At 55.7% G+C, this 13,274-nt stretch overlaps 1 protein-coding gene across 2 annotated transcripts in view; it reads left to right on the top strand.

Annotated features, from left to right (window-relative positions):
- The first annotated feature begins 2,732 nt into the window (after window positions 1-2,732).
- The window catches only part of LOC116937218 (uncharacterized), a 37,124-nt gene continuing 26,582 nt past the window's right edge, over window positions 2,733-13,274 (top strand). For both annotated transcript variants that reach the window (XM_076073404.1, XM_076073403.1), the window contains exon 1: window positions 2,733-2,830. In XM_076073404.1, coding sequence (XP_075929519.1) covers window positions 2,787-2,830 — 44 coding nt within the window. In that variant the 5' untranslated portion in view covers window positions 2,733-2,786. The remainder of the gene's footprint in view (window positions 2,831-13,274) is intronic.

Here is a 13,274-nt window from a genome sequence, read left to right as displayed (position 1 = left end):
CTGGTAAAATGAAAGTAGTTTAGTTTAACAATGAGTTTTAGGTTCGGCTGAGCAGCGAGGGCTTCGAGCCGTCTCGGAGAGCGGGAGACGCGGCCTCCTCGTGTCGTTTTGTGATTGTTGTTGTGGTGGGAAATTTTGCTTCTTAATTCAGGAGAGCCGCACTTGGTCATACGACTCCTTTTCAGGAGCGTCCTGCCGCTGATTTTTATTTGTAAGATGTTTTTAGTCGACTGATGGCAAGTTGTGTTCATTATTATTCATGAGTTGTGTTTACTATCTACGTGTGGGAGGAGTAAACCGGAGCACCCGCAGATAACCCCCACGCCTTGCGCGAGGGCGAAACACTCTATCCCCGTGCAAATGGAACAGATAGAGGTTAGTCCGCGTGCTGTACCGCCGTCTCCTGGCGAGTCAGGGTATGGCACCACCTCGACGCCCACAGGAAGGGAGTTTCACAACATCGGCGATCCACCAACCCCCGCTGATGCCTCCACAGCGCTGGAGCACGCAGAGAGGCAGCGGCCACGCGCAGCAGCGTGGCCACCACCACCACCACGACCCGGTGGTGGTGGTGGTGGTGGTCACGCGCAGCAGCGTGGCCACCACCACCACCACCACGACCCGGTGGTGGCGGCGGCCGCGCTCTCACGCCGACCAAGAGGCTCCGCGCGGTGCCCCCACCTCGGCCCTGCGGGGGCGGCTTCTCGGGGCTCCATCACGAGCCGCCGCTTGCGTTAGCGCGACGCACGCCGCGATGATGCGGCGGCTGCGGCGGCGAGGCATTAATAGCTGGCCGAGTAATTGCTGCAATTATCGCTTCCGTTTGTCGTGCACGAGAGGAGGCGACATCAGTATTCACCCGCGCCGCGGACACTGCACATCCACGGGGCAGGGACCGTGGAACCAGCCACACATGGTCCTCGAGAGAGAGGGGGAGGGGCTGGGGGAGAGGGGGGGGCGGCTGGCTGGTGAGAGGGGAGGGGTGGTGAGGGGGCCTGGGTGGGTGGTGAGGGGGTCTGGGTGGGTGGTGAGGGGCCTGGGTGGGTGGTGAGGGGGCCTGGGTGGGTGGTGAGGGGGCCTGGGTGGGTGGTGAGGGGGCCTGGGTGGGTGGTGAGGGGGCCTGGGTGGGTGGTGAGGGGGCCTGGGTGGGTGGTGAGGGGTCTGGGTGGGTGGGAGGGGGCCTGGGTGGGTGGTGAGGGGGCCTGGGTGGGTGGTGAGGGGGCCTGGGTGGGTGGTGAGGGGGCCTGGGTGGGTGGTGAGGGGGCCTGGGTGGGTGGTGAGGGGGCCTGGGTGGGTGGTGAGGGGCCTGGGTGGGTGGTGAGGGGGCCTGGGTGGGTGGTGAGGGGCCTGGGTGGGTGGGAGGGGCTGGGTGAGAGGGGGGAGAGGGGATGGATGAGAGGGGGGTAGTTTGGGTTGGAGGGGAAGAGTGCGAGTTGTAGGGAATTGAACGAGATTTGTATTGGCCTGGTCAAGGACTATAATACTGTCAATAGCCCAGGGCTCTGGGTTATTCTTTGTGCTTTCGACCACGTCGTTCGAAAAGCTTCCCGTGGCTGTTCCGGCGGAATTTCTATCTGGTACAGATACAATGAGAGGCTGATCTACGCCTGGGTGCGATCATGTTATGTATGCTGATGATCTGGTGATTGCTGTAGGATCTGCTGCTGTACCTGGAGCGTGCCACTAAGAGGTGGGGGCCTTAACATCAGCTCGAGCAAAATTAAGCACCTTATTGGGTAGTGTGTCATCAAACACTCCACCCTCTCAACTCCCCATGAGAGCGTGTAGACATTTCCGTGCCTGGGCTGTGCGCTTATGACCAGCTTCGATTCGGCAGCAGATGTCTCACTCCGAATCAGTCGAGCGGCATTATCTTTTCATCATCTGCGTAACGCTGTGTGGGAGATTCCTGGTCTATCGCATCATACGAATCTCTGGGTCTTGTCGGTCACAGTGATGCCCTCCCTTCTGTTTGTGAAACGAGGAGTCCTCTAAAGGAGCATCTGCGCCCGTTATAAACATTTAGGGTGGCCTGCCTACAATGAATCCTGAGTTTAACTAGACTGAGCTCACAGATCCTTGAAATACCTCGACACAGACCCATCGGTGAGCTCACATGGCAGGCGAGGCTGCGTTGGCTAGGTCATGTAGACCGTATGCTCAGCCACCGCATGCCCAATCAGCTTCTGTTTGGCCGGATATAGGAACGAGAGCGGAACGGGCTAGAGAAGAGATGGAGTGATGCAGTACAGGAGAATGTGGAGCTGAGAGAACTTGCCAGCGGTGTCACGATCGGCCTCTGTGGAGGCTCGTGAAGGACGCTGCTACTGGGCAGTTGGAGGCAATCGCCCTTCAACAACAACGGAGGGCAGAGGAGCGACGCTCACAACAACGAGCAGCACTGGAGTGAGCGCAGCAGGGAACACTTGGCGCTGGTCCGTGACCTGCCAGCGAGCCTTGGACATTTGACATTACCTCAAAGTGCACCTGAGCCTGGCACAAGCGCCGTGGTGATGCCACTTCGTGGAGGATGCCGGCTGCTGTTGTTGATGTTGGTAAGAGGGGATGGGGCTAAGTGAGAGGGGGCTGGGTGAGAGAGGAAGGGCTGTGTGGGAGGGGAGGGGTGAGTTGGGAGGTTACAGGGTGAGGGGAGGGGCTGGATGATAGGGGAGGGGCTGAGAGAGAGGGGAGGGGCTGGATGAGAGGGGGGGGGGCTGGGATGGAGGGGAGGGGCTGGGTGAGTGCCGTGGAGCGGTGAGATCTGAGAGGAGAGTGAATCGTCTCTCATGGCTGGAGTCCTCGAGGCTGGAGACGGAGTCTGCGTATGCAGGTAACTCGCCCAATCACCACCACCGTCAACACCGTAATCAGCGCCATCATCATCACCACAGTATTATCAAACGGTCATCGTCACAAAGATCACGATATTCACGAAATGATCGCCACCACAGCACCCCCACCATCACGCATTACGAGAAACAATGAGCCTCCTCGTGGCTCGCGGTCACCACGCGGTGAGACAGGTGCCGCGTCTGGAGATCACACCCTGGCGGGGTCCCCCCCCCGCGCGTGAAACGTCGGACAATCGCGAGGAGTATCCAGGCAGCCTGGCTATCGAGTTGTCTCTCAACTGCGTGAAGTAGTGCGCGACCTCATTTCCCGTTCCGCGTCCGTGCGCAGTCCATCCGTGAGTCGAGGCGCTGAGCAATGAACCCAGCTGACGTATCGATCTCTCTCCACACGAGGCTATGATCGGAGCCGTGAGCTCTTTTGTTTTCAGAGGTGACAGCGCCGCGTCGTCTCGTCCGACTCCCCCCCCACCTCCTCCTTGTGTCATCTTTAGTGCAGCTGTTTCATTGATGTCAATGGGATGTTTGTTTGTTTCATAATTTCTAACATTTCCTCATTGTTGGCCCTTTGGGTTTGCGATAGCTTGCTGGCAGAGTCCACGAAAGGCGAGACGCAGTGCCGTCTGAAACGCCATTGCTCTCTTCCAGCACCCTGACCGATGGTTTATATTTGGTCGATGGGAGAGACACCTTTCCGAAATCACGAATGCTCTAAGTGCTTGGTCTGCCTCCAATGATCCGTTATTCCGGTCCCAGCAACATTCACGAACAATGTAAATATATACACGCACACACACGTGTGATAGGTGACGAGTCACGTGTCTTCATTTCTTCGAGTCGGTTTTATTACCCTCTTTACATCGAAGAATGATCGAGGCCTCGTTCCGTGGTTGCGGTATTTAATGACGTCATTTGTCAAACGTTCACGGAACAGGTTCACGAGTAGCTGCTCCCACCTCTCCGATGATGTTGTACACGGTTCTACTCTCCAATTCAGACGTTTCGCCCCGTCTGTATCCAGTAAGAGGGCACGGCCGTCTGCTTCACGTGTGACTTAGGGAGCCTCCTCTTCCATCGGTTAATTGGTCCGAGTCTTGGGATATATAGTTGTAATTAAATAAAAGAAATTATATCTCTGTTGTGAGCGATGGTCCATCGGTCCGCCCACTCGTGATCCCGCAAGGACACCGGACGGACCCCGCCCCCAGGCAGTGAATTTAACGTGATTATGTAATTTTTCAACTTTTAACGAAACTTAGTGCCCCGAGTAGCTCTCGACGAGGCCAATCGATTGACGCTAGTTTTGTTGTCGGTAAGGCAAGATTCGTGTCGCTACGCGGTTTTTCCCACCCCGGGGCAGTGATGGGACCCCGGGGTCCCGCCAATTGCTTCATTTGTGGATTTCTAATGACCCTGGCGTGTTGCTGCTTCCGTGCCCTCGGTGCTGGCAATCAGTGAGGCGGCTGTCTGTCTCTGTGTGCTTTGACCATCACGTTGGCTGGGTCATGTAGCCCGCATGCCCAGCCACCGCATGCCCAAACAGCTTTTGTTTGGCCGGATCGAGGCGGCTAAACGGGCGCGGCACGGGCTAGAGAAGAGATGGAGTGATGTGGTTGAGGAGGACGTGGAGCTGAGTGGACTTGCCGATGACTGGTACCAGCGGTGTCAAGAACGGCCTCTGTGGAGGAGGCTCGTGAAGGATGCTACTGGGCAGTTGGAGGCAGTCCCCCTCCAACAACAACGGAGGGCGGAGGAACGACGCTCACAACAACGAGCGGAGCGCCGGGTGGCTAAAGCACAGCAAGTTGGCACAGTAGGGGGCACAGGTGGTGCATCAGCCAGTCGTCTCAATCTGTCGACCTGTGGCATCTGGGTCTGCCCCGTGACCTCCTGCCAGTGGACGTTCGACACTTCACGTGGCCTCAATGTGCACCTAGCCTGGCACAAGCGTCGTGGTGACGTCACCACCACTTAGTGGCGAATGGCGGTTGTTGGTGTTGACCATCGTGTCGCGGTGTGGACGCTGCCTGGCCTATCACACGAAGCTCGGAGTCGTCTTCCCTGCCACCGTAATGACGGTGGCTGGCAAGAGAATGCACTGAAATTAAGCTTTATTTTATTTATTGACAACGTAACAACGAGGAAAAGAATATAATTTACTTTACTCTTTGGGTCTATTCGGTAAAGTCACGTAGGTAAAAAATGAAACGACAAAAATCACGACGTTTCGGCCACAACACAAGCGGCCTTCATCAGGTGAAGGGACTAGGCTGTCTCGAGGACAGCGCTGAAGTGAAACAGCCACGCTCAGACCGCGACCCCCAAGCTGTGTGCGAGGAAACAAGGTGCCTTGACAAAGGAATTAGCATAAAAAATAGCATTTGATTGGCCGACTTAGCATGATGAACGGTGTAGAGGTGGTGTACATGCGGGTGAACATGCCGGTTGGCGCGGGGGGGAGTTTACCTATTGATGGTGTGAAAAGGGAATTTTTAAGTGCTGCGAAAGTTTGGGGTACCACTACTTGAAAAATATACTTACCATTGAAAATTAGTTTAATGTTTGGTTCGATTTAGAACATCTTTCCAATGGTTGCTTAATTTGAAACCATCTTCTCAGTTGAAATTGTGTCTGTGTTTGTAGATCTGAATTGCCTCGTGAACAAATCTCTGATAAAAACCCGTGGGTTTGCAAAGAACCTTGGTATCGGAGAAAATTATATCGTGATCACCCACAGCGTTGTAACAGTGATCAGCTACGGCAGAAGAATTCGTTCTGCCGTGTTTCAAATCTGATTTGTGCTCGCGAATTCGGTCAGAGACATGTCGCTTTGTCTCCCGGATATAGCAATCACCGCAGGTACAACTCAATTTGTAAACCCCGGGGTACTGTAAGTCAGGAATGACATCCTTCACGGATGGGATCAGATCACGAATTTTGTGTACTGTATTCAACTGGACCTGGATCTTGTGTTTGTTTAGAATTTTGGAAATCTTTTAGTAACGCCTGCTATATATGGTAGTGTGATGGTTTTGACCGGAGTATCAAGTGGTTGTTTCTGTATGGAGGGAGAAACAGCTTGGCGGATGGTACGGTCAGAGTATCCATTCCTTTTGAGGGCCAGGTGTACATGTTTCAATTCACTGGTCAGGTGGTGTTGGTCCGAAATGCAATGAGCCCTATGGTATAAAGTTTTGATGAGAGAATTCTTTTGGGCTGGGTGGTGGTGGGAATCAGGTTTCAGGTAGGAATCTGTGTGGGTGGGTTTCCTGTAGACAGAATGCCCCAATGAGCCATCAGGTCTCCTCTCAAACGAACATCTAAGAATGGTAGCTTGCCATCTTTCTCCACTTCCATGGTGAATTTGATGGCGGGATGTCTGGAATTGATGTGGTGTAGGAAAAGGTTCAGAGCTGGGAGGCCATGTGGCCAAATGACGAAAGTGTCATCCACATATCTCTTCCACAGGGAAGGTCTGAGGGTGGAAGTCTGGATGGCGTCTGATTCAAATTTCTCCATGAAAATATTGGCTATCACTGGTGACAAGGGGGATCCCATGAGGGTACCCTCATTTTGTTTGTAGAAGGAGCCATTTCAAGTAAAGTAGGTATTGTTGAGGCAGTGCCTAACCAGTGCAGGTGTATCGGGGTCTAGTCCATGTTGGACCAAATTTTCAATTATTTCAATGGTATCAGATACTGGGACCTTGGTGAACAAAGAGACCACATCGAAGCTGACAAGGATATCGTCAGGGGACAGTACAACGTCTTTGACCATAGAGACCAATTGGGCTGAGTTAAGTACTGCTGAGGCGGTCTTGCCAGTGAAAGGCAGCAAGGTATCTGACAGAAAACGGGCTAGTCTATCGGTAGGGGAGTTGATCGTGGATACGATGGGTTGTAGTGGGGTGCCTTCTTTATGAATCTTGGGAAGACCATAGAATCTAGGGGGTCTTGCAGCAGAAGGTTTTAGGGAGGGACGTTTAGTTGGGTCAATTATGGAGGTCGAACTTGTGATGATAAAAATTCATACAACAACAAAATCCAGAATCTGCTCAACGATGGAAGTTACTCAAAAATAAAAAAATGACCCTACCAATAGCCTAGCGATAAAAACCAACAAGATCATCACAAGTTCGACCTCCCTAATCGACCCAAATAAACGTCCCTCCCTAAAACCTTCTGCTGCAAGACCCCCTAGATTCTATGGTCTTCCCAAGATTCATAAAGAAGGCACCCCACTACGACCCATCGTATCCACGATCAACTCCCCTACCTATAGACTTGCCCGTTTTCTGTCAGATACCTTGCTGCCTTTCACTGGCAAGACCGCCTCAGCAGTACTTAACTCAGCCCAATTGGTCTCTATGGTCAAAGACGTTGTACTGTCCCCTGACGATATCCTTGTCAGCTTCGATGTGGTCTCTTTGTTCACCAAGGTCCCAGTACCTGATACCATTGAAATAATTGAAAATTTGGTCCAACATGGACTAGACCCCGATACACCTGCACTGGTTAGGCACTGCCTCAACAATACCTACTTTACTTGGAATGGCTCCTTCTACAAACAAAATGAGGGTACCCCCATGGGATCCCCCTTGTCACCAGTGATAGCCAATATTTTCATGGAGAAATTTGAATCAGACGACATCCAGACTTCCACCCTCAGACCTTCCCTGTGGAAGGGATATGTGGATGACACTTTCGTCATTTGTCCACATGGCCTCCCAGCTCTGAACCTTTTCCTACACTACATCAATTCCAGACATCCCGCCATCAAATTCACCATGGAAGTGGAGAAAGATGGCAAGCTACCATTCTTAGATGTTCTGTTTGAGAGGAGACCTGATGGCTCATTGGGGCATTCTGTCTACAGGAAACCCACCCACACAGATTCCTACTTGAAACCTGATTCCCACCACCACCCAGCCCAAAAGAATTATCTCATCAAAACTTTATACAATAGGGCTCATTGCATTTCGGACCAACACCACCTGACCAGTGAATTAAAACATATACATCTGGCCCTAAAAAGGAATGGATACTCTGACCGTACCATCCGCCAAGCTGTTTCTCCCTCCATACAGAAACAACCACTTGATACTCCGGTCAAAACCATCACACTACCATATATAGCAGGCGTTACTAAAAAGATTTCCAAAATTTTAAACAAACACAAGATCCAGGTCCGGTTCAATACAGTACACAAAATTCGTGATCTGATCCCATCCATGAAGGATGTTATTCCTGACTTACAGTACCCCGGGGTTTACAAATTTAGTTGTACCTGCGGTGATTGCTATATCGGGGAGACAAAGCGACATGTCTCTGACCGAATTCGCGAGCACAAATCAGATTTGAAACACGGCAGAACGAATTCTTCTGCCGTAGCTGATCACTGTTACAACGCTGTGGGTGTTCACGATATCGGGGAGACAAAGCGACATGTCTCTGACCGAATTCGCGAGCACAAATCAGATTTGAAACACGGCAGAACGAATTCTTCTGCCGTAGCTGATCACTGTTACAACGCTGTGGGTGTTCACGATATAATTTTCTCCGATACCAAGGTTCTTTGCAAACCCACGGGTTTTAATCAGAGATTTGTTCACGAGGCAATTCAGATCTACAAACACAGACACAATTTCAACTGAGAAGATGGTTTCAAATTAAGCAACCATTGGAAATATGTTCTAAATCGAACCAAACATTAAACTAATTTCAATGGTACAGTATATTTTTCAAGCAGTGGTACCCCAAACTTTAGCAGCTCTTAAAAATTCCCCTTTCACACCATCAATAGGTAAACTCCCCCTCCCCCCTCGCCAACCGGCATGTTCACCCGCATGTACACCACCTCTACACCGTTCATCATGCTAAGTCGGCCAATCAAATGCTAATTTTTATGCTAATTCCTTTGTCAAGGCACCTTGTTTCCTCGCACACAGCTTAAAGGTCGTGGTCTGAGCGTGGCTGTGTTTCACTCCAGCGCTGTCCTCGAGACAGCCTGGTCCCTTAACCTGATGAAGGCCGCTTGTGTTGTGGCCGAAACGTCGTGATTTTTGTTGTTATATTTTTTACCTACGTGACTTTACCCAATAGAACCAAAGAGTATGGATCCTTGCAGTCACGAAAGCTTCAAATCTAGAAATAATTTACTTTCCAAAATAAAGCGTGATTACGCATCGACAGAGTCACGTGACAGAGTCACGTGCAAGAAACACAAGAATATTTCAAGAGGCGCAATGCACGCGGTGAATACGAGACGGTGGGGACCTTAAACGACGCCACGGAGCAGTCCTTCATGAGCCGCAGGTTGACGACCCCTGCCCCTCACCCATAGCGACTGTGAAGCGCACACGCGTCTCTCTACTCTCTGGGGGGCACGGCCCCTCCACACAACTCGGCGCTGCTCGCCTCTCCTCCACACCGGCCGAGTTGGCCGCCGACCCTCTCCACTCAGCGAGGGCTAAGAGCCAACGTCTCCTCCACTCGCGTCTTCTCCACAGTGGTGGCCACCGAGACAGCCACGGGACTGCAGCCCCCGCGTGTCTCACAGTCCCCCAGGTGTCTCACAGTCCCCCAGGTGTCTCACAGTCCCCGCGCGTCTCACAGTCTCCGCCTGTCTCACAGTCCCCCAGGTGTCTCGCGGTCCACCAGGTGTCTCACAGTCCCCCGAGTGTCTCACAGTCCCCGCGTGTCTCACAGTCCCCCAGGTGTCTCACAGTCCCCCGCGTGTCTCACAGTCCCCAGGTGTCTCAAAGTCCCCGCGTGTCTCACAGTCCCCGCGTGTCTCACAGTCCCCGCGTGTCTCACAGTCCCCCGCGTGTCTCACAGTCCCCGCGTGTCTCACAGTCCCCGAGTGTCTCACAGTCCCCCGAGTGTCTCACAGTCCCCCAGGTGTCTCACAGTCCCCGCGTGTCTCACAGTCCCCCAGGTGTCTCACAGTCCCCCAGGTGTCTCACAGTCCCCCGAGTGTCTCACAGTCCCCCAGGTGTCTCACAGTCCCCCAGGTGTCTCACAGTCCCCCAGGTGTCTCACAGTCCCCGCGTGTCTCACAGTCCCCCAGGTGTCTCACAGTCCCCCGAGTGTCTCACAGTCCCCGCGTGTCTCACAGTCCCCCAGGTGTCTCACAGTCCCCCGAGTGTCTCACAGTCCCCGCGTGTCTCACAGTCCCCCAGGTGTCTCACAGTCCCCCGCGTGTCTCACAGTCCCCAGGTGTCTCACAGTCCCCGCGTGTCTCACAGTCCCCGCGTGTCTCACAGTCCCCCGCGTGTCTCACAGTCCCCGCGTGTCTCACAGTCCCCGAGTGTCTCACAGTCCCCCGCGTGTCTCACAGTCCCCCAGGTGTCTCACAGTCCCCCGCGTGTCTCACAGTCCCCAGGTGTCTCACAGTCCCCGCGTGTCTCACAGTCCCCGCGTGTCTCACAGTCCCCCGCGTGTCTCACAGTCCCCGCGTGTCTCACAGTCCCCGAGTGTCTCACAGTCCCCCGAGTGTCTCACAGTCCCCCAGGTGTCTCACAGTCCCCGCGTGTCTCACAGTCCCCCAGGTGTCTCACAGTCCCCCAGGTGTCTCACAGTCCCCCGAGTGTCTCACAGTCCCCCAGGTGTCTCACAGTCCCCCAGGTGTCTCACAGTCCCCCAGGTGTCTCACAGTCCCCGCGTGTCTCACAGTCCCCCAGGTGTCTCACAGTCCCCAGGTGTCTCACAGTCCCCGAGTGTCTCACAGTCCCCCGAGTGTCTCACAGTCCCCCAGGTGTCTCACAGTCCCCGCGTGTCTCACAGTCCCCCCGTGTCTCACAGTCCCCCAGGTGTCTCACAGTCCCCCAGGTGTCTCACAGTCTCCCAGGTGTCTCACAGTCCCCCGAGTGTCTCACAGTCCCCAGGGGTGTCTCACAGTCCCCGCGAGTCTCACAGTCCCCGCGTGTCTCACAGTCCCCGCGTGTCTCACAGTCCCCCAGGTGTCTCACAGTCCCCGCGTGTCTCACAGTCCCCCCGGTGTCTCACAGTCCCCCGAGTGTCTCACAGTCCCCCGAGTGTCTCACAGTCCCCCAGGTGTCTCACAGTCCTCCAGGTGTCTCACAGTCCCCGCGTGTCTCACAGTCCCCGCGTGTCTCACAGTCCCCCAGGTGTCTCACAGTCCCCCGAGTGTCTCACAGTCCCCCAGGTGTCTCACAGTCCCCCAGGTGTCTCACAGTCCCCGCGTGTCTCACAGTCCCCAGGTGTCTCACAGTCCCCCAGGTGTCTCACAGTCCCCCGAGTGTCTCACAGTCTCCCGGGTGTCTCACAGTCCCCCAGGTGTCTCACAGTCCCCCGAGTGTCTCACAGTCCCCCGAGTGTCTCACAGTCCCCCGGGTGTCTCACAGTCCCCCGAGTGTCTCATAGTCCCCCGGGTGTCTCACAGTCCCCCGAGTGTCTCACAGTCTCCCGGGTGTCTCACAGTCCCCCAGGTGTCTCACAGTCCCCCGGGTGTCTCACAGTCCCCCGAGTGTCTCACAGTCTCCCGGGTGTCTCACAGTCCCCGCGTGTCTCACAGTCCCCCAGGTGTCTCACAGTCCCCCAGGTGTCTCACAGTCCCCCAGGTGTCTCACAGACCCCGCGTGTCTCACGGTCCCCCAGGTGTCTCACAGTCCCCGCGTGTCTCACAGTCCCCGCGTGTCTCACAGTCCCCGCGTGTCTCACAGTCCACCAGGTGTCTCACAGTCCCCCAGGTGTCTCACAGTCCCCCAGGTGTCTCACAGTCCCCAGGTGCCTCACAGTCCCCAGGTGTCTCAGAGTCCCCGCGTGTCTCACAGTCCCCGCGTCTCTCACAGTCCCCCAGGTGTCTCACAGTCCCCTCGTGTCTCACAGTCCCCCGCGTGTCTCACAGTCCCCGCGTGTCTCACAGTCCCCCAGGTGTCTCTCAGTCCCCGGGTATCTCACAGTCCCCGCGTGTCTCACAGTCCCCGAGTGTCTCACAGTCCCCCAGGTGTCTCACAGTCCCCCAGGTGTCTCACAGTCCCCCAGGTGTCTCACAGTCCTCCAGGTGTCTCACAGTCCCCCAGGTGTCTCACAGTCCCCGAGTGTCTCACAGTCCCCGGGTGTCTCAGTCCTCGCGTGTCTCACAGTCCCCGGGTGTCTCAGTCCCCGCGTGTCTCACAGTCCCCCAGGTGTCTCACAGTCCCCCAGGTGTCTCACAGTCCCCGCGTGTCTCACAGTCCCCCAGGTGTCTCACAGTCCCCCAGGTGTCTCACAGACCCCCAGGTGTCTCACAGTCCCCCAGGTGTCTCACAGTCCCCCGCGTGTCTCACAGTCCCCCAGGTGTCTCACAGTCCCCCAGGTGTCTCACAGTCCCCCAGGTGTCTCACAGTCCCCCAGGTGTCTCACAGTCCCCGCGTGTCTCACAGTCCCCCAGGTGTCTCACAGTCCCCGCGTGTCTCACAGTCCCCCAGGTGTCTCACAGTCCCCCGAGTGTCTCACAGTCCCCGCGTGTCTCACAGTCCCCCAGGTGTCTCACATTCCCCCAGGTGTCTCACAGTCTCCGCGTGTCTCACAGTCCCCCAGGTGTCTCACAGTCCCCGCGTGTCTCACAGTCCCCCGCGTGTCTCACAGTCCCCGCGTGTCTCACAGTCCCCCAGGTGTCTCACAGTCCCCCGCGTGTCTCACAGTCCCCGGGTGTCTCAGTCCCCGCGTGTCTCACAGTCCCCGGGTGTCTCACAGTCCCCGCGTGTCTCACAGTCCCCCGAGTGTCTCACAGTCCCCCAGGTGTCTCACAGTCCCCCAGGTGTCTCACAGTCCCCCAGGTGTCTCACAGTCCCCGCGTGTCTCACAGTCCCCGCGTGTCTCACAGTCCCCCAGGTGTCTCACAGTCCCCCAGGTGTCTCACAGTCCCCGCGTGTCTCACAGTCCCCTCGTGTCTCACAGTCCCCCAGGTGTCTCACAGTCCCCCAGGTGTCTCACAGTCCCCGCGTGTCTCACAGTCCCCCAGGTGTCTCACAGTCCCCCAGGTGTCTCACAGTCCCCGCGTGTCTCACAGGCCCCGCGTGTCTCACAGTCCCCCAGGTGTCTCACAGTCCCCGCGTGTCTCACAGTCCCCCAGGTGTCTGACATTTCCCGCGTGTCTCACAGTCTCCCAGGTGTCTCACAATCCCCCAGGTGTCTCACAGTCCCCGCGTGTCTCACAGTCCCCGCGTGTCTCACAGTCCCCGCGTGTCTCACAGTCCCCGCGTGTCTCACAGTCCCCCAGGTGTCTCACAATCCCCCAGGTGTCTCACAGTCCCCCAGGTGTCTCACAGTCCCCCAGGTGTCTCACAGTCCCCCAGGTGTCTCGCAGTCCCCCAGGTGTCTCGCAGTCCCCCAGGTGTCTCACAGTCCCCCAGGTGTCTCACAGTCCCCCAGGTGTCTCACAGTCCCCCAGGTGTCTCACAGTCCCCCGAGTGTCTCACAG

This window comes from Petromyzon marinus, chromosome 42, assembly GCF_048934315.1.
Source record: "Petromyzon marinus isolate PM22_M1 ecotype Great Lakes invasive population chromosome 42, UKy_Petmar_22M1.pri1.0, whole genome shotgun sequence".
In the NCBI taxonomy this organism is placed as follows: domain Eukaryota; kingdom Metazoa; phylum Chordata; class Hyperoartia; order Petromyzontiformes; family Petromyzontidae; genus Petromyzon; species Petromyzon marinus.
This window is presented reverse-complemented; position numbering and strand designations above follow the sequence as displayed.